General features: G+C 37.0%; 1 protein-coding gene across 2 annotated transcripts in view; it reads left to right on the forward strand.

The window, feature by feature from the left end:
- The window catches only part of LOC127498115 (doublecortin domain-containing protein 2), a 39,378-nt gene extending 12,333 nt beyond the window's left edge, over nt 1-27,045 (forward strand). Inside the window, exons 7-12 of one of the 2 annotated variants that reach the window (XM_051867099.1) lie at nt 3,198-3,291; nt 6,228-6,328; nt 6,438-6,563; nt 13,695-13,764; nt 16,444-16,494; nt 24,280-27,045. In XM_051867099.1, the coding sequence (XP_051723059.1) occupies nt 3,198-3,291; nt 6,228-6,328; nt 6,438-6,563; nt 13,695-13,764; nt 16,444-16,487 (435 nt within the window). In that variant the 3' untranslated portion in view covers nt 16,488-16,494; nt 24,280-27,045. Of the gene's footprint in view, nt 1-3,197; nt 3,292-6,227; nt 6,329-6,437; nt 6,815-13,694; nt 13,765-16,443; nt 16,495-24,279 lie in introns of those variants that run through there. The other variant, XM_051867100.1, reaches the window with a different exon arrangement.
- Nucleotides 27,046-27,302: the final 257 nt, after the last annotated feature.

Here is a 27,302-nt window from a genome sequence, read left to right on the forward strand (position 1 = left end):
CAATAAGTTTCCTACAGGCAGAAATTTTACATGAACAGCCTCTCAAGTCATATTTACAACTTGGTAACTCTGAGATCATTTTGATAACCAAGTTTCTGAGTAAGGCGGGCCATAAACACTAAACATGGAGAACTATTTTTTTTCTCCCCATAACATCTACACTGATTCCTCTTGGCATTGCAGTCATGTATATTTACGTATACCAATATCCATTTGATGCATATTGAATGTATTGTATGTAAAACCGCATTTATTTGAAATTCAATTATATCGAAAATCAAGAATTGTCTGCAAAATGACTATCTAGCACAGTCAAGTCAAGTCACCTTTATTATATAGCGCTTTTTACAATGTAGATTGTGTCAAAGCAGCTTTACATTGATAACTGGTACATTATTTGGCTGCACAGCAGCTCTTGAAGAATAGTGTCAATGCAGGCAGATCAAAGCACTGTTGAGTATCAAATGTCAAGTCAAATGTCAAGTGTCCCCAACTAAGCAAGCCAGAGGCGACAGCGGCAAGGAACCCAAACTCCATCAGGTGACATCAGGTGGCAGACAAGTGGCAAATAGTTGTTAAAATGGAGAAAAAAACCTTGGGAGAAACCAGGTTTAGTCGGGGGGCCAGTTTTCCTTTGGCCAACAGCGCTTTGTTACGATTCAGGTTCATATCATAAGTCTGATAGGATCGCAACATTCAAAGTATTTATTTCAGTTCCATCCAGTTGAGGATCGTATTGAGGATCACGCCGGTATGGACGGTTGTTGAGGAACTGTGTCGTGGCTGTCGTGTCGATGAGGCCCTCACAGTGGATGATCTAGTTGACTCAATCTCTGCTGATACTTCAGGGCTGCGTTGTGGTCGTGTCAAGGCGCAGGTCCTTGGTCTCACCTGGATACGGCCCGGATCCGGTTGACTACGGTAAACCTCGGGATAAACAGAAAGACTAATATTAGCGTAGATGCCATTCTTCTTCTGATGTAACGAGTACATCTGGTGTTATAGAGCACACCCAGGTTCCTAACTGATGGCGAAGACTTAACAGAGCAGCCATCAAGTGTTAGACAGTATTCTAGGTTATTATGTGAAGAAGTTTTTGGTCCAAAAATTAGAATCTCTGTTTTTTTCTGAATTTAGTAGTAGGAAATTACTGGTCATCCAATTTTTTATATCAGCTATGCATTCCGTTAATTTTGTGAATTGGTAAGTTTCGTCAGGGCGTGAAGAAATATAGAGCTGAGTATCATCAGCGTAACAGTGAAAACTAACGCCATGCTTCCTAATGATATCTCCCAAGGGTAGCATGTACAGAGTGAAAAGCAACGGTGATGGCAAATCTCGGGCCGTAACAACCTGCACCGGATACGCAAGCGACGGCTTTGCCTCCATGATTTGATTCTTTCCAACAACAAAGCACCTGAACATGACAAACTCATAATTACGACTTGAGAAGTGGAAAGTAGGACATTTTTGATGGCACATGAAGGCAGCATCAGTCTGGTCAAGAATCGTACACTTACTGTAGATGGGAAGAGTCCGTCAGACCAACATGTATAGTGACCAACCACTGTTTATTTTGTTTTTTTTACATGACTTTTAGGGGTGTTTTTTTTCTGAAATAGTTACCATAGATAGCACAATAATAGATAGAACCTTCACTCAAAAATTATACATCATTGTAAGTCTGCAACCTGCTGTACAAAAAACATCAATTTGGACTTTGAAACTTGTGTCCATTAATAATAAATACAGACAAACTCAGAAAACAAAGTACAATAAACAGTTCTGCTTGTGAGTATTTGGTTTACCTTCTTCTGAGTACTCCAAACAAAACTCTTGAGTATATTTTCCAAAGATTGGATGGCATAACCTGGCATCACATCTAGGCAAATCCAGTAATTTCTTCTGCAAAAGCACTCATTGTATTAACCCAGCACCTTTCAAACATTTCTTTGTTTCCAGGCGGACTTGTGAACCTCAACGGACTAGTGAAATTGCATAGCCATGCCAATCAAATTGGAACTGCCATTTTTCGATTGGTGCTGGCAGTTTTGTGCAACATTAATCAGACGGTCAGTGAGTGGTCCGTTGGGAGGCCGTCTGAAGTTGGGATTAAATGAAAATTGACCTTGAACTTTTGAAAAACTCTTCATAAATATCTAATTTTTCACAACTCTATCTCTTGAGTTTGAGTTTACAGCATTTTTTCAAATTTTTCAGATTGTGATTGTGAATTGATTGTGAATTCTGCACGATCATCCTGAAAGTTTCATTGATGAACTTGAATTCTAGCAGAACTTTTGGCAGTGCTGTTGTTTTATTTCTCCTTTGCCCACCCAACAGCTGTTCAAATTCAAAAGGATGTCAGGCAGAGTTTGCTTTAAAAAAGCAAGTGAGTAGAACAAATATACAGCTATTCCCCAGGCCCCATGTTAGTGGGCTTGCAAACACCATTGCCCGAAGTGTGTACCAGTGGAAGACGGAGATCAGTGAAGTACCCCCAAGCCGCCTCTCTATGGAGCCAACTAACAGTGGCAAGAGCTGGAGAAAAATGTATTAAGCCTTCTCTTTCCCTCACTGTGCCAGAAATGGCTCACCTTGCTCCCAATGGTAGATCCGGTATGCACTGCCTGCTGGAAGAAAATTACCTTTTGTGGGAGTATTAATTCAGACATGCATCCTGCTGTCAAAGCATCACTCTAAACTCCTCTTCCCACTGTTCTGTCTCTCTCTGTGTCTCCAGTGCCCCAGTCTTCTTTTTTCATCATCAATAACTGTCTGCTGAAGAATAAGTTATTCCCCCACAAGTCTCTTTTTTAAAGCTTGTTTGGATCCTCATTGTTTGATCTGGCTTGATAAATAAGACTATTGCAGTTAGAAATTCATGGCTGCCCTGTTTCATCAATAAATGATTAGTTTGCTGTGCTCTCTGGTGATTGATAGGTTGTGCATGGGATGTATTGGAACCAGATGAATTCAATACCGTGCCGGTCGCTGGGGAGCTACAAAGCATATCAGCTCATGAAAAATTGAGGTCAATGGAAAATGTGAAAAAGAGAGTAAAAGAGGAAGAACGAGCTGTGCTCGAAACACAGTTGTTTCTTGTTATCAGCGGATTGTAGACACACTTTAAGGATCAGATTGAATCAAAGCCATGTATGGTCTTTATTTGAAGATTGCTTTCTCAACCCTTGTAGTTCGCAAAACCAGGAGTGGACATCGGCGGCTCAGTTTTTTATGCCAAACAGCCCGGGCAGGGCTCGAAAATCCCAGATCTCTTCGCTACGCCTGGTGAGTGTGGCAAGCGTGATACGATTTTCCTTCTGTCTCCCATTTCCCTGCTCTTCCTTCACCAGATACAGGCTTTTTACATCATCGCTGATAGGCACTGTACAGGCTGTTGTTTTTGTAGAAATCTTATTTTCTCCTCCCTTTGCTCCGTCTTTCTCTTATACCATCTCTGCTGTGTGATTGTGATGCATTTATGATTAAGGGAGTGAGAGAGAGTGGAAAAAAGAGGGATCTTGTACTCTTGCATGTGTGCGGCGCAATACAGCGAGCGCAGGCGTGTGTGCGCCACAAATTGCTTTGAATTGACAGGCTGTTCTCTAAAGCCCACCTACATTAGGGAAATACGCTCTCATTCTTGGATAGAAGGCCGTCCTGTGAGAGGAATATTAAAGCTCAGCATGGATTCAAATGCTGCGAAGGGCTTTAAATCATAGATAAATTCAATCAGGCCATTTTGTTTAAAATGTATGCAAGTGCCTTGTTAGCTATGCCAGGGAAAACAAAATGTTTCCATTTTTTTCCTGATAGGTAATCAAAATGTTCATAAGTTATTCATGAGAAATCTCTCTCTCATTCTCTCTGATTTTTTTTTTCTCTATATTGGTTTCTGTTCTTTTGCTTTCATTCACCATTTCTCTCTCCCTCTGTTGCATATTGAGACTTATATTGTAGTGTTTTTTCGCTACCTTTGTTTGTTTAGTGACAGTGTGTTCTATCATATATGTTAAATGTTTGGGGTCATTAAGATTTTAATCAATAAGTTATTCATGTTTTTATTCAGCAAGTATGCATGAAATTGATCAAAAGTGACAGTTAAGACATGTGTAATGTTACAACGTGTTTTAACTGTAGTTGTTTTATCAAATAAATGTAGCTGTCGTGAGCATAAGTGTCACAAACTGTTCCGAGACACAAGGTTGAGGATCCAAATGTAGTCTTTATTAAGCATAATCCATAATTGCAAACAATCCAAACATAAAACATAGTCCAAGAAACACAGACGAACGAGATAATCCAAAGAACAGGCAGAGATCAAAACCATGAAACAGAGACGAGAATGCTCAGAATTGCAGTAGTGACACATACAAGACTTCGCAAAGAATGACTGAGGCTCCATTTACAATAGTGCATTTTCGTTTTAAAACGGCGTTTTAAAATGAAAACGATCCACGTCTACACTGGCGTTTCAGAAACGATCTCCATTTACACTACACGACTGAAAACACGTCACATGACCGTTCATGCACACGAGGCATGCGTGTAGAAGTGTAAACAGTTGTCTCTTGCGCATGTAGGTAGCTGCAGTATTAAAAAAAAAAAAATGCAGAGTTTAACTGCACAATGGCTGTGAAAAATGACAGCAAAGATTGCAGTTCAGTCTCTATGTTATTGTTTACACGGTCGTCAAGGATAAGCAGAGCGAATGTGGGCAGCCACGCCATCATTTTCAAAAGTCTCCGTTTTGGTCCATTTACACTGAAACGCAACCCAGGCATTTTCAAACTAAAACACATCCTGCAGCGTTTCCAAAAGTCTCCGTTTTTGAGGGTCGAAAATGCCAGAGTAGTGTAAACATAGCAAAAGTTACACGTTTTAAAACTAAAACGCACTAGTGTAAACAGGGCCTGAGAACACCGGGTTTATATAGGCAGAGTTAAACAAGCTAATGAGACACAGCTGAAAGCAATCAGGCATAAGTAGTCCGGGCAATGGATTATGGGAGATGTAGTCCATGGTGGAATGAATGGTCTGGGGAGGAGTGCCCTCTGGTGGATATCAAGGGCACTTCAGCTGGTGATCGTGACAATAAGAGAATTTTTTATAATATAATATATAATTATATATTTCTTTTTATATTATATCACTTAAATAATTTAAGTACTTTTTTTTTTTTTACCTAAAACTGTTGTTAATTATTTTTTTCTTATTTTTTGTTTATACTTTTTGTTGTTGTTGTTATATTCAAAATCCATTTGGCTCACAAATCTGAGGGGGCGCATGTGAATGAGCATGACACTTTTGTAAACTGGGTAAAATGAACAAGACTTTGAATGAGCAAGTGCATTGTGTCTTTTACATGCCATGAGGTCATTCAGTGAGTAATTGCAGGCGCTCCGGGGCTGCCATCACTTTACTCATAAGAGCCGAGCCAGCAGTCCTTGTGATGGAGTTGAGTTTCCCTCACTCATGCAGATCTCGCATTAGCCTCGGACGGTATGTCTGCAGCCATGCTTATAAAAGCCCCTCGATGAAGGCTCATACCTACTCTAGACACTTGATCATGTCTCATGGGGCAGAAAGATTCACATAATGCCATTCCTAATGGCAAAAACAAAAAAAAATAAAACAAGAAACCTCCTTTTAACTACATCAATCGCTGCAGAGGGGTAATCAAACATGCCATGACTGCGAGAGCCATTCCCATCACCTACTGGAGGAAGAGTGCATCTGCTGTCAGCCTATCATTAGCCAAGATTGTCTTACCTTTGAATGTCAAAGGCACCAACCAATGCAGTTTGCTGCATCTCAGGATAAAGAAAGCCCATTAAATGCTTTGTGAAGTGCTGAGCTTGAACAGACTTGATTTGATGCGAGGTGAAATGTTTTGGGTAATGCTGAAGAGTGTTTATCACTTTAACCCTCATGTCTTGTCTGCTGAAAGAAGACGCTCCATCTACAGACAGGTTTTTTTTCTTTGTCTGTGTTAATCTTCTGCGTTTTGAGAGAAGATATTGATTGTTTTGTAACAAACATTAATTGATTTGTAGTTTCTGTAGTCTTAATAGAGCCTGGCCATTTACTATGTCAATTTTGTTATGTGCACTGTGAACGGTGAAACTCAAGGTTCTTTCTAATGGACCAACCTGATCCGACTTCATGCCGCTGTCTCTAATCTTCTGATTATGAACGTTTTCGGGATTTATCGCCCTCTCCAGAAAAAAGTGTCTTCAGAGCCACCAACAAAAGGAAGGAGGCAGTAGTAGCATCTGAAGTCCTGGAAGATGAAAATATGAAGGTGGATCTTCCCATAGAACAGGTGAAGATGACAACCAATATACATGATGTAACATTTCAGTCTTGCAGCTTATTGAATACCAAAACTAGGATGCAGCAATGAAAAAGCTGAATACTTTCTTCTCCCACAGATGGAAGTAAAAGAAGTTGAGGAGGAACAAAACTCCCACAAAGACCCCCGACCAGAAAGTGGTGGTGACAGCCCTTCCAAAAACTTCCCAACCCATCTCAGCTCATCCTCTTACAAAACCAATAAGGTCAAGGAGAATTTAGTTTGCACCCTAGTAATGCCTTCTCAGCATAGGATTTGAATGTCAGAGCAGCCCGTTCTTACTTTAGTTTTTTTTTTTTACTGTGCTTTGACCAGTCTGTTAGAAGGTAAACCTAGTAAACCTAAACACAATGCCTATCAACAGATCTCAGAACATACCTCAAATATGAAGGAGTCAGAAGGACACCTCCAACTTAAAGGGATAGCTCACCCAAAAATGACATTTCTGTCATTAATTACTCACCCTCATGTCGTTCCACACCCATAAGACCTTCGCTCATCTTCGGAACACAAATTAAGATATTTTTGATGAAATCCGATAGGTTTCTGATCCCCAAGAGAAAGCAATGTAATTACCACATTCAAGGTCCTGAAAAGTAGTAAAGACATTGTTAAAATAGTCCACGGGACTACAGTGGTTCAACCTCAATGTTATGAAGCAACGAGAATACTTTTTGTACGCAAAAACAAAACAAAAATAATGACTTTATTCAACAATTTACATAGTGCAGTGCTTCCGGGTTCTATGTCAGAACACCGGCTCAGTATTGGCCGACGCTGTTCACGTGAGCAGCACGACGCATGCGTGTGATGCTGACGCAGGAGCCAGCCAATAATGAGTCAGCATTCTGACATAGAACCCGGAAGCACTGCACTGTGTTTACATTGTTTTTGCGCACAGAAAGTATTCTCGTCACTTCATAACATTAAGGTTGAACCACTGTAGACCCTCCGGTTTGAACCGCCCGCTCTAAGCGGGACTCAAACCTGGACCCCTCCGCATGGGAGTTGGGCGGTCTAACGAGGCTAGAGGCTGCAGTCTCTAGCGACAGTCACTAGAGCACCTCTTGAGTTCAGGGGAGTGAGGTTTACACACATAGCTCTTACTAGCCTAGCTCCCTTTTTGGCGCTTTTCCACTGCATGGTACGGCTCGGTATGGCACGGTGCGGCTCTCTTAAATAGTACCACCTCGGTTGAGGTTCCAAGCAAGCCGTACCGATACTAAAATGTGACGTGTAAACACTGCAGATCACTGACTGGTCAGAGAGAATCCTCACTACCAGCATCATTGGATTTGAAACATGTAACACCAAACCCACTAGATTTAAATAGTCAGTAACAGTATCATTTGTTCACACAACTTTTTTTAATGATTTGCTTTAAACGACTGCCACACACAACTTGAAAAAATAAATGGCTGTATTGTGGTCAGTAGACGAGGTGCAGACGTTCCTCTCGCTGGTAGCCGAGGAGTGGATCCACGGCAGTAGAGGCAGCACAACTATAATGATCAGTCTATAATCCCACCCACTTTGAAGTGGTACTAAACTGCAGAGGAAAAGCAAACTGAAAGTAAAGCGAGCCGAGCCGTACCGAGCCGAGTCATACCATCCAGTGGAAAAGCACCATTAAGCCTCGTGCACACCGCGCTAATCGCCAGCGTTTTTCGAGACTTTTTTCGACACGTCTTTGTGTTCATACCCAAGCGATTTTCAGTGGCGTTGCACCGAGTGAATGTGCAAATTCATTCCCTGACAGTATATGGCGCTTGTGCTTAGTACAAATAAACATATTTATGAATTAGACATTCGAAATGATATTTCTTGAATGTAAATAAAACAATAAAAATACACATATAAAATGGCATATATGGCATATACATGACATGAGGAGATAGTAGTCAGAAACGATAGTGCAAATAAGTGACAATGACAGTAGTGCAAGTAAACATATTTATGAAATAGACATTCTCAACTATATTTCTTGAATGTAAAAAAAAACAAAACAATAAAAATACAGAAATAAAATGGCATATAATACACATCTATTGGTGTAGCCAAGAACTGGCAAAGCACCCATAGTTATAGGGGTCTTCTTCGTCTACTTACTTCCTCTTCGTCGTCTTCTACTTAGGTATCAATGTGTGCTCGGCAAGACCGTTTTGTGCTTGAGCGCCACCATGTCGTGTTTTACTGTAACTTCAGCAGCTCCAGGCACGTGAACAAAAGCGGCAATCTCATTGGTCGGCCAGTTTTTAACGCGGCACGTCAAACCAAAAAAACAAACCTGAGGCATTTTTAAAAATGACGTTTTTAAACCTGGTGTTTTGCACGTCGGTGTGTACACTCACATTGGCGCCCTTTGTTTAGTCACGAGGCGTTAAACACCGGCGATAAGCGTGCGCGATAATCGTCCCGGTGTGCACAAGCCTTTACACTCACCCCCCTAAACCTCACTCCCATCCGGGTCAACGGCACCAATGTAACCGGTTCAACTCAACCCGTTCTGTGCGGGAAGCGAACCGTGGTCTCCGCCGTGGGAGTCGGGCGCTCTAACAAGGAGGCTAAAGACTGCAGACTCTAGCATCAGTCGTTTTACACACACAGCTCTTACTGGCCTACGTCTGTTACATTTAATTGGAATATCCCACATCGACCTTGAATGAAACACAGCCTAAGTCTGTCATATTCCATTCTGCGTTCTGTTCACAAAGTAAATGTGGTCATGAGGAGAGAGGCAGCGACTTTTTTTTTTTTTTTTGTCTGTGATCTAACCCCATAAAATGAGTCCATTTAGATACAGCAGTTATTGTGGCCAATAGTCCTTGACTCGTTATAGTGTGAATCTCATAACATTGATGAAGAGACACAACAATGCTTTGGAATATTACAATGCCATGCAATTTCACAGTGCTTTGAAACAGGAAGATATCGAGTCTTATTTAAACAATCAATAACATGCAGCATTCCATTTAATGAAAACTATAATTTCAGACAAAGGCAATTACACCACCGGGTATTGTTTTGGTGCTGTGACTTTCTGCTGTAGTCTGCATTTTCATAATAAAGATATTCTTATCGAAATAATTATTGACTGGGGAGCATGGTTATTACCTTGTTAAGGACCTCATCAATAGTATAATTCATTTCTTATCACATTTAGTCCTGTATGGAGATTGCCAAATCGGGGGAGGCTATAGATCTCAGGAATGGACCATGTGTAATAGTGAGTGGTAATTCTCACCAGTCCGGCCTCAGCTAATTGGCAGAATCATCATCACCGCTCAAAACATGATTTGATTTACAAGAGCAGATGAGGGCTCCTTTTTATGACCGTTCGCAGGGTCGACACTAAAGACATGTAAGTGCTAATCTTGCTCTTGCTCCGAAGGACTGCGTAATGTTAACCATTAACCATGTTCCCCAGCACTCAACAATGTCCAATAAATATTCTCACGCTGAAGGCTTGTATTCCCATTGCACACATAGCTGCGACACGCTGTTCTTTTCCTGTCCAGCCGTGTTTATTATCCGGCATCATAACGCTTGATTATGACCCTCAAAGAGATCTATTTCATAAAAATCTGACAGTAACGTGTTTATTATGGTGTAGATATTTTGTGATAATGAGTTACTATGAGGCTGCTGTGCATTTCATATGGAGGTGACGGTTTTAATCCACCGTCACCGAGTTGATATATTTTACAATGGCAGCTGCATTGTGTTCACATGAGAACAAAGAATGAAAACTATCTTTTTGTGCTAGATTATAATGTAAAAGTGCTGCTTTGGTGAGAAAGTGCTCATATCCTTTAGACCCTCTGATGTTTAAAAGCATGTAATATAAGAAGGCTTCTTAAAAGCATGATATATTTGAAAGCTTCTTAAAACATTTCATCACAATATATGAGTCATGCGTCAAAATAAATATTACCTCATCGTTGATGCGCCTTTGAATTATATTTCCCCCTGCTACTGTTACTAGAGTTGCGCTTTTTTTTTATTTTATTGATGAACAGATTCAATTATATAAGTGTTTTAGTCAGAACAGCCTTCTTAACAGAAATGATGCCATTTTTGATTTGCATTAACACACGCTGAACCCCAGCCCATAGATAAAACAAAAGCTAAGCTGTCATGAAGACATCAAGATTGTTTACAGTAAATTATAGCAAATGCAATGTTTTGGTATTATGTTCACTTACAAATAAGTATGTTTTGAAAAAAAAAAAAAAAAAGCTTAGTCCCTGTTATGTAATGAATAATTAATTACACAATATTAATTATATTTATTAATAATTATAATTAACATTAAATAGTTTTATATATACTGTTATAGTATTTATTAATATTTTGAATTAGCTTTTATTTTCAGTTTGAGTTTAAGTAGCTAATTTTGTTATCTGCTTTTGTTGTTAGTTTAAAAAAAAAAAAAAAAAATTAATTTAGCTTTATTTTTATTTCTATTTTTATGTTTTGGTATTACAATTCTAGTACTTTAATCTTATTTGTAATTTATGTGAAATGCTCTGGTTTTCACTATATATTTGTGCTTTCAAAATGCAGTTTCAATGCAGCTTCAAAGGGATGGAACTAGCGAAACAATCGGCCATTTTCTTGAAAAAAAAAACAAAAACAAAAAACTTTTTTTTTATAGTTTTTAACCACAAATGCTTGTCTTGCACTGCTCTGCGATGCACCACACATTATCACGGCACGCATCAGGTTGGAAAGGTCACGTGTGACATAGGCGGAAGTACAAAGCGAACGTGCAAACGTCAAACGGCCTTTACAAAAAAAAAAAGGTAAAACAACAATGTCGGACGATTTTGAAGTTGGAGGAGAAAATGAGATGGAGTTTTTCGCCCTACTGCGGTATTTCCGCCAAAGTTACATGTGACCTTTCCAATGTCGCAGAGCAGTGCAAGATGAGCATTTGTGGTTAAAAAGTATATAATTTTTATTTATTTATTTATTTTTTAGAAAATGACTGATCGCTTTGCTAGACAAGACCTTTATTCCTCGTTTGGGATCATGTAGAGCCCTTTGAAGCTGCACTGAAACTGTAATTTGGACCTTCAACCCGTTAGTAACTGTTGAAGTCCACTATATGGAGAAAAATCCTGGAATGAAGAAAGAAAGACATAAACATCTAGGATGACATGGGGGTGAGTAAATTATCAGGAAATTTTAATTCTGAAGTACTCTTTAATTCAAAGTACTCTGACTCGATTCAATCACAATAATTTACAACATAATAATATTAAAAATGAATTAATATAACTTCTATTAACTTTTATCATCATAACTACGCTTAATGACTCATTTAGGATGTTTAGACAACTACTGTAGTAGTACAAAGCTTACAGTAAATCCATCCTGAGAAAGAATTAGGCCGCACATCTGAATGCAGCAATCGTTTGTTTTGATTTTAACAGTATTGACTGATTTAGCAATCAGTCACCTAAGCAGTTTTTCTTAATTAATATTGTTAGATATGCCGATGTGTCCTGGCACGTTTGATCAATCGTCTTCCTCCTCCACAGAGTTTTGTGATCAAAATCAAATAGATATTGATCACGTTATCGATCTCCTTTAGCCGTGTCAATACAATATCTGTTCATTTATCTTCTGCTTTGCTCTCTGGCTACAGTTTCCCAGCTTAGATTTACTGTTTCAAAGTGCGCTTCACAACAAGGTCAACCATAATCAACCCCCAGACGATAGAACGGGCTGCGAGCAGCTCTCCCAGGCTTTCAGGGCCTCTGCAGCAGACCATTCAATTACTGTTTATTAGACGGAGGATAGTCATTAATCAGATGAAGATGCACAGGTTTTGTCCAATGGGCCGTTGGAACTCTTAAAGGGGATAGTTCACACAAAAATGAACATTTTGTCATCATTTATTCACCCTCAAGTTGTTCCAAACCTGAATGAGTTACTTCTGTTGAACACAAAAGAAAATGTTGGTAATCAGACAGTTGACGTTAGCCATTAACTAAAAAAAATACTATGGAAGTCAGTGGCTACCGTCAACTGTGTGGTTGCCAACATTCTTCAAAATATCTTCTTTTGTGTTCAACAGAAGAAAGGTATTGGAACAATTTGAGGGTGAGTAAATGATGACAACATTTTCATTTTTGGGTGAACTATCCCTTTAAGAATCAGAAAGAGCTTTATTGCCAGTTATGTTTACACATACTAGGAATTTATTTTAGTGACAGAAGCTCCACAGTGCAACAGAGTGACAGCGACAAGACAAGACACAGATAATAAAAAAGAATAATATACAAATATACAAGATAGACAAAGTGCAAAAAAAGCAAAAAACAATATATAATATAGACAATTTGTATGTACAGTTATGTGTGCAAATTTGAAATATAAATAAGTATGTGTTTTAAGTAAATAATGTATAATAGTGTTGTGTGTTCCGTGTTTGTCAAGTGTTCATGAGATGGATTGCCTGAGGGAAGAAACTGTTCCTGTGTCTGGTCGTTCTGGTGCTCAGAGCTCTGTAGCGTCGACCAGATGGCAACAGTTCAAAGAGGAAACATTGAGAAAAACAATGTTTTTCTCAACAAAAAGAAAACATTGCTTCTCATAAAAAAGCACACAAAAATGCACATTTTTCTTAAGTTTCTCATGATTTATTTACCCTCATGTCTTTTGAAACCTCTTTTAGTTTCTTTCGGGCATAGAACACAAAAGGAGATATTTAGAAGAATGTTCAAGCTGCTCTTTTCCATACAATGAAAGTGAATGGTGGCCATAGCTGTCAAGCTACATTTTTTTTTCACATAAGCTACTGTATAGACAATTTTTTACTTGTACTTTGTTGTTTTATCATTTCTGTAGCTATGCATTTTAAATAAAAGAAAAATCATCAGAATATTCACCTTTTGTGTTTCACAGAAAAAAAAAAAGAGGTTCAAATGGGTTTGGAACAACATGAGGTTGAGTAAATCATGTCAGAGTTGACATTTACGGGTGAACTATCCCTTTAATATGCCAACTAAATACACAAAGCGACTTTCAATAGTTGTGAAAATGATCTAAACTAAATTTCAGTTACAAGCATTTAACGTCCTAATTTAATGAAATGCAAATACAAGAAACACAAAAAACTTGTTAAACATCTGATTATCATTCATATAGTACTCATGTGGTAGTGCATGAGTAAAAGCCATATTTCTTTCCTTTCACTTCAAAAGCCGCATTACCTTGACTTTAATATATCATTTTAAGGCGTAACTTGACAGCTTCACTAAATGAGGATCGTACTGCATTGAAATGTAATTAGATCAAAGGATGAGATACTGATTTATGTTTTCAGGATACCAAGGGGGAGGAGATGTCCTCAAAGAAGTGTGGAATACGATCGCACATGTCTGCGTTTTTAAAGGGTAAGTTCCTAAATGCCTGGTAAAACCACAGCCAAAATTCCTTGGATGCAAGTGTACATGATACACTTATAAAGAGACCACTAATACGCTGCACAGTACTAACTAGCATTCCTCATACATCACCAAGGTTTTGATCACTAAATAATATGTTAGACACCATCCAGCTATTTATATCATATGAGATCATTTTTCATGTTGCATGTCTTCCTATTAAATGCACCCTTCCACTGCTGCACCATGTTCCTTCATTCAAAAGAAGTAAAACCTGTACATAAAATGCACTATCCAAACCTAAATGGTTGTAATTCAAGAATGCTTTGGAATATAGACATAAGGTTGGTCTCATTTTAAAGAAGACACTCAGTAGATTATTACTGAAGTGACTTCCAAAAGCTCTTCAAAATTAAACGTATGAAAAAGTTATGGAAGTTTATATTTACTGTAAATCAAATGTACTGTACTAAAAAAATAATAATTTTATATAAAATATATGTCATCAAATATTTTTTTACTCTAAAATTGCTATTAAATCAAAGCCATATGTCTAACCAAGTTGTGTTTCAAATTTGAAGTTGATATCACAAAAATTTTATTTAGGCGCTGTACCAAAAATATCCACCGGGTGCCACCAACATTCCATTGAATTTTTTTTTTAAAGCACTCTCCTGTAACAAATTTATAAATTTCTATCCAAATATCAATTCTATCACAAAACAATCACCAAATATGGAACCTTGAGACTCAGACCTTTCCGACGATGTGTTTTGTCAAAATTAGAAAAAGTTTTAAATATAAAGTAGTTAAAATTTGTAACATGAAACCTGACACTGCCCACTAGGGGAGGAGCCTGCTAAAAGAATTTAGATCACAGTTTCCATGGTAACGCATCGTCCAGCTTCAAAACTGTTTTCACAGGATGAATTTTGAGCTTGTAGGCTTTTGAATAATACCTAATTTATGATTATTACTAAAATATGTGATATGAAAAAAATGCGCAAAATAAAAAGAGCGCCAAGCAGACGGTGACAGTTAAAAAGGGTTAAGATTTAAAGTTTGAAAATCTTCCATTGACATTATTTATGAATAATCACATTGAAATTCATTGAATTTTGAACATTAAGAATGTACCAAATTTTGACAGTTAACTAAAACTAAAACCATTAAAACATATTTATTTTAAATAAACATTAAATGAAATAAGATAATAAAAACTAATTCAAACTATTAATAAAATACTATAATAGTACTTCACTGATACTAAAATGACACTTTTTTGCACAATGATTTGTGGTTGGTTTCCATTTTTACAATTAATTTACAATTACAATCCTTGAATATATTTAATAATTTATAGCTGCCTGTACATTGTATAGTAACACTCCCTGTGAATATGCGTATTTCCATACTACAAAGTGACGAGCAGTACCTCAAATAAGTAGGTGTTTTCGTACATACTGCATGCGCTGAGATGCAAGTGTAGACTCTTTACAATCCCATAAGGCCACGGAGCTGAGGAGCCATCAGACTTGGCCAGTTCCTATTGTCCATGCCAGAAATCTATATGTTAAAGCCATAAGCTTAACAAATGCAGGCATGGCCTCCTGGGTGGTTATAAGTACACTATTATCCAGCATATGATGGACACCAAACACCATCTCAGCATGTTTCTTTCCTCTCTATGTAAATTTAGCCTTTAACTGCCATTTGTTCTCCATTCTCTTAATAGCTTTATCTCTCATGCAATAACTGGGAGAGATAAAGTCATTTAGATGTTTTCATGGCAAGTTCTGCACAAGCTATGGTAGCATAAACATCTGAATGACACTATAGAGGCGAGATATTTTGTTTGTGCCCGCCTGACATTTCACAGCTGTGATTTCTAGTATCTCACATGCTGTAGTCTTTTTAAAGGAATAGTTACCCAGACATAAAAATGTACTCACTCTCATGTTGTTTCAAACCTTTATTCTATCTTTTTTTTTTCCAGTGGTACATTTTTATGTAAATATTCTGGCCTTTTCCATATAATGATATGAAATAAGGGCTAAAATCTTTTCAGATTAACAACAAAAAAAGAGTATGATTTCAGAATTATTTTTACAAAGACTTAGGAAGCCTTTAGAATCGCTTTTCCCCCAAGCTACTATTCTACTCAAGAGGAAGACTTCTGAAACCTGCCTGTTTAATATCAGAATGTCTAATCCACACCAGACCTCAAAATAGATGGCAGCCCTCCAGTGACCGTTGGAAACAGGAAACTCTTCACAGATGTAAAAGTACATCCATGTTTTCTTTGGATTTTGATTGGGGCTGGGGCCTAGTGCTCATTTAGTGTAGTATTACATGCTCTGCAATGTGTACCGCACCATTTTGTATCTTATTTCATGTAACAGGAATAATGAACACCAATCATGTAATATGCAGGCCGTCATGTAATGTGTAGGTGTATCATATGTTATGGTGTCACTTTCCATATCCTATCAAACAGTTCCCCCCAAATGATATTTGAATGATTTTATTTTTAAAATCTAAAAAGTTTCTAAGATTTTAATAAATAAATAAATAATTCACACTCGTATTAGTAGTCTATGGAGCGGTGTGTATATATAACTTGTCACTCAGATTTAAAAAATACTTTATTTTCTAACTTTCACATTTCACATTTTTGCATTTGTTCAGAAAAGAAAAAAGTGACCTTGAACTGTGGACCTAATGGCCTTTAAATAACAGGTATGTACTGAATCAAAAGTAGTTGAACATTTATATATTATATATATAATTATATATAATTGTATTTTTGACTTATTTTGATAATGCATGAAGTATTATAAAAGAGTTCAATGCTGTCCTCACCAGTGTTGGGAGTAATGCGAGTAACGCGAGTTACGTAATCAGATTATTTTTTCAAGTAACTAGTAAGGTAACGCATTACTTTTAAATTTACAACAAACTGAGTTACTTTTTCCAAATAAGTAACTCAAGTTACATTGTTTTCTGATTTATTGACTGATAGATCTCCTGTCCCCATGTTGATAGAAATTGGAAGTAAGTGCAGCGGCGCTGTTTGCGCTGTGTGAACATAATGGTTATTATCAGGGCTTGACATGAACTTTTTTGCTCACCAGCCACTGTTGCTAGTGGTTTTCGAAAGTTACTAGCCATTCAGCATTTTCACTGGCCACAATTTTGACGTCGATACCATGGACATGGGGGAAAACTGCCATATAGATATTTTTAATATTATCTCATAATTTGGCAGCAGGCATATTAGGCTGCTGTCACTTTAAGACCTGACGCACGGATCCATTATACTGTTACACATGCGGTTTCTTTCTCAACTGTTTACGTTCACTTGAAACATCTGCCTGTGTTTGCGTGAATACTCGCCAAGACCGGCATTTTGACATTATTTTGTGTGTATTTGACTGTTTAAGCGCATTAAACAATGAAAAAGGACTCAATTTAGTACTGCGAGGCGGCTGTATGTGCATGCACTTTGGGTGTGAGCACAAAATCTGCAGGAATGAGTAAAGTTATGCGCAATACACATAATCCCATGCCAAAATTCAAGCCCTGTAACACCAACAATATTCATGCAGAGCAAATGAAACGAGCGAGTGAGGGAAGGCGGGTTTGTGTGTCAACTCAGATGAGAGAGAGAGAAAGTGCAGCTGGTATCATGTATCTGTTCTGCGGAAAATGAGTATTGGAAGCGTATTTCAGATATTTCAATATTGATATGTATTGAAAAATCTATACTTTCAACAACACTACATTACACTTAGTTTATTATTTCAGATGCCTTTTCAAAAGACTACAATTGAAAAATGTATATTATATATAAAATTCAGCCTGCCAAAGTCGCTAGTAGGTGCGACTGCTGAAATCCACCAGCATTTGGCAGGTTGGCAGGTGTTAATGTCAAGCCCTGATTATTGTAGTTCTAGACTAAATGTGAGCAGGCATTTACTCATCTTACTTGCACAAAAACAGATTCAGTATTCCTCAAAATTAATAAAACAGTGAAATGCAAACTCTGAATATTATGCAAATCTGCAATAATTAAATGTTAAAAAACACAAATATACTTTATGTATTTAATATTCACGTTATTATCTTTGCTGCTGACCATTACTGATCCAGTTCGACCACATGAATATGCAAAAATGACTTTAGATAAAAATAACTTTTGTTTTTCTTTGTTATTAAAAAACAAACAAGCAAGCTCAGCCCAGATGAGAAAAAGAAACGTAAAAGTATCGTAACACATTACTTTCCGTAAAAAGTAACTAAGTAACACAATTAGTTACTTATCAAGGGAGTAACGCAATATTGCAACGCATTACTTTTAAAAGTAACTTTCCCCAATACTGGTCCTTACAAATTAGAAATGCAAGATGAAAAGTTGAACAAGAAGCAGGAATAATACTGAAGCTTTCTGTTTTATTTCCATATATTTATGAAGACTTCTGATAGATGGATCTTTAAGTAAGAGGATGTTCTTTCACATGCCACATGCAAGACATTAAAGATTCTCAAAGCGTCTCCCCATGGCTTTCAACATGGAAAAAATAACATGTTCCAAAGACCTTGTATGCTTGATATGAGGAGACGGCGCTGTCTCTGTGTGATTCCAGCTGCTGTTCTGATGATGGGCTTTGTGAAGTGCACAACTGCCTGGTTACACATTAGTTTGATTGCCAGTTTGCTCTGTTCGAAGCAAGCTTTGAAGCATATCTCAAGATGAAAGCCAAACTTCTACAGCGAGTCCATTGTAGCTGGGGTTCCATATTTGCTTCTGGCACAATCGAGACCTTCAGTAATCTTCCAATACTCACATGAACATAGTATATAATTTATCACACAATGCATTGCGTCCTACAGCCTCATTGTGGGGCCTCATTTATTCCCTTATTGACAGGCTCAGTGGTTCAGCTGTATATATTTTAAGGTAAGCCTTTGATGCATTGAAGCTCTACACTTTGATGGACTGCCTGTTGTGTTGAATACTTACTAATATTCTTGTGTCTTATGCTTGATAGAATTAATATGGGAGGTCACTAAGAACGTTGTAGCAGAGAAGGCTCTTTTATCCACCAAGACCCTCTTGGAGATGAAACAGTCTTATAAAGCAAATAAAAATGTCTTATATCTTGACAAGCCCACTGTGGATATATATCTTCTTATGTCTGGAATGTATTACACAATTATGCATTGCGATGAATATTGCATGGGCCCTCACACTCATAGTAAGTTGCCTAATTGCAAGAATTAATAGTTAAGAAGAAAGGTCTTGAGCGGGAACCATCTTGGCACTTTTGATCAATTATTTTATGCAGTTAATTTTTAATTGCATGAACTTTTTTTGGAGGTTGGGAGGTCATATAGTCAATGGAACCAGTATTATAATAAGAGGGTTCTTGCTTGAGGTTTTAATCCCTTGAATGGACCACAATGCCATGAATCAACAAATTAAACATGCGGCTTGCAAAGCATCAGACAAGTATAGAACAGGGACTAATGATTGACCTGCAGGTCATGGTTTATATCATTGTTCAACGTCATCGCAACAGTGGGGAATGCAAAATAATTTCTCAGGCTGCCTCGGCTCTCGGCTTCGTAATTGTGCAGTATGTAAATGTGGCACTTTTAGAAGGACAATGCTTGGCCTTCAACAGAATACTCTTATTAAAAGCACTTTGATGAAGTGTAGGGACACATATCCTTCCTAAATCCTTGGGTTCACCCCTGTGTTAATGGGAGAGAAGCTGAGGTTTAATTTGCTTTGTTCATTCGTGAAATGGGTGTATGGATAACTTGCTCTGTGATTGATAAAACGTACTGACACATCATTGTCAGAGTGGCCTATGACATCATACAAGCTCTGCATTTGGCATTGCAAGGACAACATACCTTATTTTTTATGTCACAGTTCGGCATGTCACATGTCGTCTGCTCTAAGATCAATGGTTATTGAGTATGATATCATGATGCGCACAGACATATTTAATTTAACTTGATGAGTACCTTTACCTTTAAAGTACCTTTAAAAATCAGCTCCACTAAGCCCATGATGATCTCCGATAATATTACAAGCTGAAGTGTGTGTGAATTAGAAACGGGCATCATAAAGAAATTTAATGATTCAGTTCTAGTTCAGATTCTGATTCCTTTTTAATGATTCCTCAAATTCCTTAACGGTTCAATTAATGATTATTTTAGTACTTTTAAGTAAAAAAAAAAAAAAAAAAAATACTTGGACAAAAGAAACATTTTACTTCCAACTAAATAAATTCAAATTCCTTTAATGACTTTTCTATGGAAGAGGATTAGGGCCAAGTAATAAAAACAAACAAACAAACAAACAAAAAAAAACATCTCGAGATTAAAGTCTTTATAATGCGAGATTAATCTTGTTAAATTTCTAGAAAAAAGTCGAAATACAATATTGAGAATAAAATCGTTTAATTTTGAGAATAAAGTCATTGTGTTTCGAGAAAAAAACTTGTTAAATTTCAAGAAAAAAGTCGTGTTTCGAGAAAAAGATTGTTAAATTTGAGAAAAGTCTAAAATGTTGAGAATAAACTCATTAGATTTTGAGAATAAAGTCGTTGTGTTTCGAGAAAAAAATTGTTAAATTTCTAGAAAAAAGTCTAAAATGTTGAGAATAAACTCATTAAATTTTGAGAATGAAGTCGTTGTGTTTCGAGAAAAAAATTGTTAAATTTCGAGAAAAAAGTCTAAATAAAAAATCAATAATAAATAAACATGCACTTGTGAATAAATTCATGAGCACCAAATCAGCATATTAGAAAGATATATATATATATATATTAAAATTCAAATTGTAATGATGTTTAACAATATTACTGTTTTTTTGTACTGTATTTCAGTCAGGAAACTACCGTCAAAGATAACTGATAATTAGTTAAATGTTATTTATTTATTTTTTTTAAATCAAATACATGCAAATAAGTGACTTCTTTCAAAAACATCCAAAAATCTTACTGACCCAAAAAGGTAGTGTGTGTGTATGTTTTTTTTTTTTTTTTTTTTTTTTTTAATGAGTGTTACCAAACAAGTTTCCTCAAATACTGTCTCTGCTATTGGCAGACAACAGATCACAAACTGATTGAGCTAATTTTATGGCAAGATGGCCAAATCAAAAGATGAAGGTTTGGCATGTTAGCAGGTGTCATAACCACCATCTATCATAACTAACATCTGGCAGCAAAACGTATCAAAAGTAGCCCTAATATTTGACTTAAAATGTTGTCAGTAATGAATTAATAAATACCTGATGTTGTGCAAAGTTCTAACTTGGTTCATCACTTCATAAGTTTGCCTAAAAGTTTTATTATGATGACTGCCAGATGGTACAGAATCATGTCATAAACCTTTGGGATATATTCACCACTTATAAGCTGGAGTTCAGGCAACCTGTCTCAGAGCATTGTGTAGCTGTCATCCTAAACCTACTTTACAGCTTCACTTTCGGTTAATTAAAAGGCCTAACCAAAAGTATGAAAACTCAGTTTATGTTCGTTCACCTTGAGCAGAGTCTTTGAAACTAGTAATGCAGACATTTTAGAGTTATGTAAGACCTCAAATTGATCACAGCTGAACAGGGTGCTGTTTCTTCCTTTGGTTAAAAAATGTACTTACTTGATTGAAATACCATGAATCATGGAACTGTTGGAAACTTACAGGTCTCTCTTCAAATCCATTTTAGCACTGACATCATGCAGAACCACTAGGATGGCTTTGTTTTTTGTTTTTTTCCCTAGACTGCCATCCGCTTATTCCTTGTTAATGACTGGAAGAAGGGATAAAAGCCCCTAGTGTATGATAAGGTTCCAGGCAGGGAGACGTTGGTGTTACTGGGCCTTGAACACTGATTAGATGCTCTGAGGAAATATTCTAAAAATAAAAGACAACAGATTGGCCTGTGGTGATATCATTCTTAGCTTGGTCTGGTAAGGTTTACTGCATCATTCTCAAGTGGACATGTAGGCATTAGTTACAGAACCTGTTAATGGCAGGGTTGGTGATTTGCTTCAAAAAACATGTTTTTGTTATGGTGGTTGAAAGTCTCTTCATATCCTGATAGCAACCATTAAGTTAAGTGTCTAAATGTATTTATATGTATATCGCCTGTGAAAGGCGTAGGACCATAAAATGTTCGTCCAATCATATCCCTTGGTCCAACCTGCCCTACCTGCCTGTCACGCCATCATATGGTGGGAGGTTGGACTGCACGATTAATCGAAATTAAAATGCGATTTGGCACCGGCTGCGATTTTTTTATTTTATTTATTTATTTATTTTTATGCATAGCTTGTTATTGAAGCACAGTTTCAAGATCAGTGATCAGTAGGAAAGCCAGAGGGCGCTCTTGTGCAGAAACTACAAATACGCCCTGTAGAAGATAACGTCATTCCAGGAAATCCCTGTGGGCATCATACTATCTCTGTAGCTGAATACACAGAAGATTGAAATGCTTTGATTGATTAAACATGACTAATAAACACATGACTATGACAATATCTGAGTTCCTTCTTGGGTATTTTCATGATAATATTTATAATGTAATGTTAATCGACATAGCCTTTATCACTGTATAGAATACTATGAAATAATATGTTGTGTGCCTTATTCTGTGTAAGAAACCACATCATCTCACAGAAGGATGTCACTTCAAACACTCAACTGACATTATGAAGTGAGTTTGGAGTAAAAACATGTTATTAAATGTTGTCTTTTGTTGGACAAGAGGTTCACAAATGCTTCTCATGTTTGGAAAGATGTTTGACTCGTGTTGATTTTTTAAAAGCACGTTATAAGCGACTTAAACTCGCAGTGCTTTCAGATGGAGCAGCATTTACTACTGATCACAGAACCATGCTTCATTGACAAGCTGCGCATAAAAAAATGGCAGCCTTTGCGATTTCATAATCGCACTTAGCCAAACGGTTTAATCGTGATTTTGATTTGATTTCGATTAATTGTGCAGCCTTAGTGGGATATTGAAAGTGAAGGTGATGGGACGTGTGTCCCAAACTTGGCCGTTTTTTCTGCGGCGCTCAGGGAGTGATTGGGGGTTAGGTGCCTTGTGGGTAATGAGAGTGGAAGAGAGCGCTGTTCATTCACTCCCCCACCTACATTTCCTGCTGGTACTGAGCCTCGTCCGACTCTCCAACCATTAGGCCACAACTGCCCCTTGCTAAATATTAATTTAGTAATTAATGTTATTCTCTAATTTTTTATTTATTTTACTTTTATTGGTCTGTTTGAGGAATTATGGGATAATGGGGGGAATGGGAATATTGTGAGATGGATTCTAACTCACATTGTCTCATTAAAGAAATACTATCCCTAAAAACCAAGTACATTGTGATTATTTATTCACTCTCAGGTTGTTCTAAACTTACCAAACTTGAGAAAAGATGCTCGTATAGCCTGCAACTGGTGATTAGTATCATTCATCATCATTAATGAATTGAGTAACTGAGTTAAACTTGAAAACTGTAATCTGTAAACAAGTCATTCTTTTGAGCCAGTTGAGAGTCACTCTTTTGAGCTGAGTGATCCGATTAACAAAATTAGACTTAAAGGATTAGTTCACTTCAGAATTAAAATTTCCTGACAATTTACTCAGCCCCATGTCATCCAAGATGTTCATGTCTTTCTTTCGTCAGTCGAAAAGAAATAAAGGTTTTTGAGGAAAACATTCCAGGATTTTTCTCCAAATTGTGGACTTCATCAGGGTTCAACAGGTTGAAGGTCACGTGTGACCTTTCCAATGTGATTACGTAATGCGTGCCGCATCGGCAGAGCAGTGCAAGATGAGCATTTGTGGTTAAAAAGTATATTATTATTTTATTTTTTTTAGAAAATGAGCGATCGTTTCGCTAGATAAGACCCTTATTCCTCGTCTGGGATCGTGTAGAGCCCTTTGAAGCTGCACTGAAACTATAATTTGGACCTTCAACCCGTTGGTAACTGTTGAAGTCCACTATATGGAGAAAAATCCTGGAATGTTTTCTTCAAAAACCTTCATTTCTTTTCAACTGAAGAAAGACATAAACATCTTGGATGACATGGGGGTGAGTAAATCATCAGGAAATTTTAATTCTGAACTAATCCTTTAAATCTTACAAAGCCAGCATACACCTTCAGAAGTCTTGGAATAAAGAGCACAAGTTGTCTGGACCACTTTTATTGTGATATTTTGGTGCTTATATGTCATTTTGAACTATGGTAAAGACCTGCGTCTAGATTCTTCTGAATGTCTAATTTTGTGTTCCACAGAAGATTGAAAAATCATACAGGTTTGGACTGACATGAGAGTGACTAAATAATGGCAGAATTTAAATTTGAACTGATCTACACCTTTAATTCCCAGCTTTGATTATTAATTGTTATTGGTGAACAGTATTTAGCACAGCAGAGGGAGCCAGTGGTATTCACACTCACTCTCCTGATTTGTCTTTTTCACCCTCCCAACATGTTTAGGACCTACATGTATACAAACCTGTATCCTCAGGAAGATGGATGCGTGTGTTCCCAGGGCAGATGGCCATGATGCTTTGCTATGCATATGGCTCACAGATTACCACTCCAGCAGGGTGTCAGAACTGATGAGGCAGCACTGGAGCAGAGTGTTGTGCCATTTGCATTTGAGCTTTACTGCTTAGCTGCATGGATGGCCACGCTGCTTCTCATGCTTAATGTCAGAAGATGAATCCTGAATGAAAACATGTGTCGGAGTGTACCCCTCCACTTTCAATATAGTTTTCCTATAGGAGAGGTCATTTTAATGCATTCTACTAATTTGAATATTCAAAGCTGAATTTACGAAGTGCTATTCCAAAGGGGTGAACGTGATTTCACCAAGTACAATATGATCCTGGATCAACATCTTTGTGATCCTGGAACAATATTCCAAACAGCCAATCAGATTTGAGGGACAAGCTTACAGTTTATGTCAAGTTTAGGCTTAAATCCAGGGTTAGGTGCATCTACATCCGTATTATTCACCTATCATTTCCCTCTGATTTTAGGGATGAGTTATGGGTAAAGTTAGTTTTAGGGGTAGGGATAGGGTTAGGACTAAAATTTCGGTCAGAAATGTTGTTCCAGGAATCCAGGAACATGTCTTACTTGGCAAAATCACGGTCACCATTACCAACGTTAGCATATCATTTTAATGGAATACATGCAGTGCAGTGCTTATATTGATTTAAAATGTGAAAATTCACTGATTTTTACAGATTGAGAACTGTACACAGTTTTTTTTTTTTTTTTTTGTGGAAAATTTCTTGAATTTTCTGACTTAATAGAATTACCTTTGAAATCCCTTTCATTTATTATTTAGATAAAGTGGGATGTTACTGTCATACTTGATATTCTGATATTCATCTAATCCTGTAATTGCTCTTAATTATTGTGACATTTTATTTTTGCTTTGTTTTTTGTTTCATTTTATTTTTTGTTTTGTTTCTTCATAACTTAACAAAATTGGGTGACACTTTATTTTACAGTGTCCACATGTTACATGTAGTTACTGTAATTATAAATTATGCATAATTACATGCGACTAACCCTAAACCAAACCCTAATCCTAACCCTAACCCTATAGTAAATACATGAAGTTAATTGTTATTACTCAGTACTTAAATGTATAATAACACTGTAACACGGATACCTTAAAATAAAATGTAACCCAAAATTGATCGGTGGATCAGGGTGTTCATACAAACAGAAATGTTTTGAAAGTGCTACAGAGCCAGATTGTTGACATATTTAGCATATTTGCATATTTAAAGTTCCCCTGTAGTCAATCATTTTATCCCTTAAAACTCATCTTTGATCACCAAAATGACATATTTAAATGTTTTTTCCTTGAAAAAAAAAAATTCTTCGTGCCTTAAAATAGCTTGAATGTAACTCTACACCCTTGCCTCATTTAGTATACGCGGTTCTATGAATATGCAAATTAGCCCCGCCTCCACTCACTCACACCAGCTCGGAGATCCACTCGTTGACGATCACACGTTGATGTGATTGGTTACAAGGTAGTTTGTGACGTAAGAAACACCAGCGATTTCAAACCGCATTTTTGAGACTGTCTTTGGTTTTCATCACAGGGGGACTTTAACATCGAAAAAGGACCTGCTTCGCCTTTTGTGCATTTAGTACAGGTATACTGATGTCTCTACATGCCCATATCCTGCCCTTCCTCTGAACTACCTGCCAGAGTGAAATCTGTTTAGCATATAACGATGACCCATGCTATGAAAGATTAATGCCATTTCATTGCAGTAATATAATGTTTTATGAAGGCCATCATTTTCCTGCCACGCATACTGCCGTTTCTGAGATCTGTCAGATTTAAGCGAATCGCAGTCTAATGAATCTTATCAGACAGCAGCGATGTCAATAATTGCTCTATGTATTTTATTTATGCATATGTAAATCTACTCAGGGTATGTTTTGGTCTGTAAAATCACAGTCACAGTCGCACTGCAACATCACCCAATGCCTTAACCTAATCTTGACAAGGGGAAGGGCATTGTCTTTTATCTGTTCCTATCACATTTAATGAATGTACTTCCCCAAGGGACGAACACTGTATCTGATGTAAGAGAGTACAATGTTTTGCTCCCAGGTTCACGGGTGTCTGGAAACATCAAAGTCCTCTACAGCTATAGAGTTTAATTTCTGTCTGCGTAAGTGCTCTCGGGTCACTTCAAAGACACGCTAATAATGGAATAAGTGTAAATCAAAGAGGTATTTTAGTCACAGCCTTACAATACATGGTCACTTGCCATATTATGAAGAGGTGTATTATCGTCTGATGAAAAACCTTCTTTATTTGCAATGCATTATGGGGTGAATGAGGGTATGGGTTATTTTACCCTATTTGCATCAGATTTTTGGGCTTTATCTGCCTCTTTATCAAAAAAATGATCAGTGGATCAGGGTGTTCATACAAACAGAAATGTTTTGAAAGTGCTACAGAGCCAGATTGTTGACATATTTAGACATATTTAGACTTATAGTATGTCTGCATATTTACATTTCCCCTGTAGTCAATAATTTTATCCCTTAAAACTCATCTTTGATCACCAAAATGACATATTTAAATGTTTTTTTCCTTGAAAAAAAGTCTTCATGCCTTAAAATAGCTTGAATGTAACGTGACGTGATGTTCTTTAATTGCAATGCATTATGGGGTGAATGAGGGTAAGGGTTATTTTACCGTATTTACATATTTTTTTTGTGCTTTATCTGCCTCTTTATCAAAAATGTACTTGATGCCGTCATTGGGATCAGACAGTAATATAAATAATAATCTAATAATCTAACACATTGAATTAAACGTGAAATTTTGAAGTGACTGAACTAGTATTTTCTTGGAAAACTCCTATTAGTACAATAAATATAGTAGCAAAAACTGCTAAATATTGTGAGTACCATTGTAATATATTAATTTTTTTAACTTGTACTATGGTAAACATTCTTTACCAAGGTAT

The sequence above is a fragment of the Ctenopharyngodon idella genome, chromosome 17, assembly GCF_019924925.1.
Source record: "Ctenopharyngodon idella isolate HZGC_01 chromosome 17, HZGC01, whole genome shotgun sequence".
In the NCBI taxonomy this organism is placed as follows: domain Eukaryota; kingdom Metazoa; phylum Chordata; class Actinopteri; order Cypriniformes; family Xenocyprididae; genus Ctenopharyngodon; species Ctenopharyngodon idella.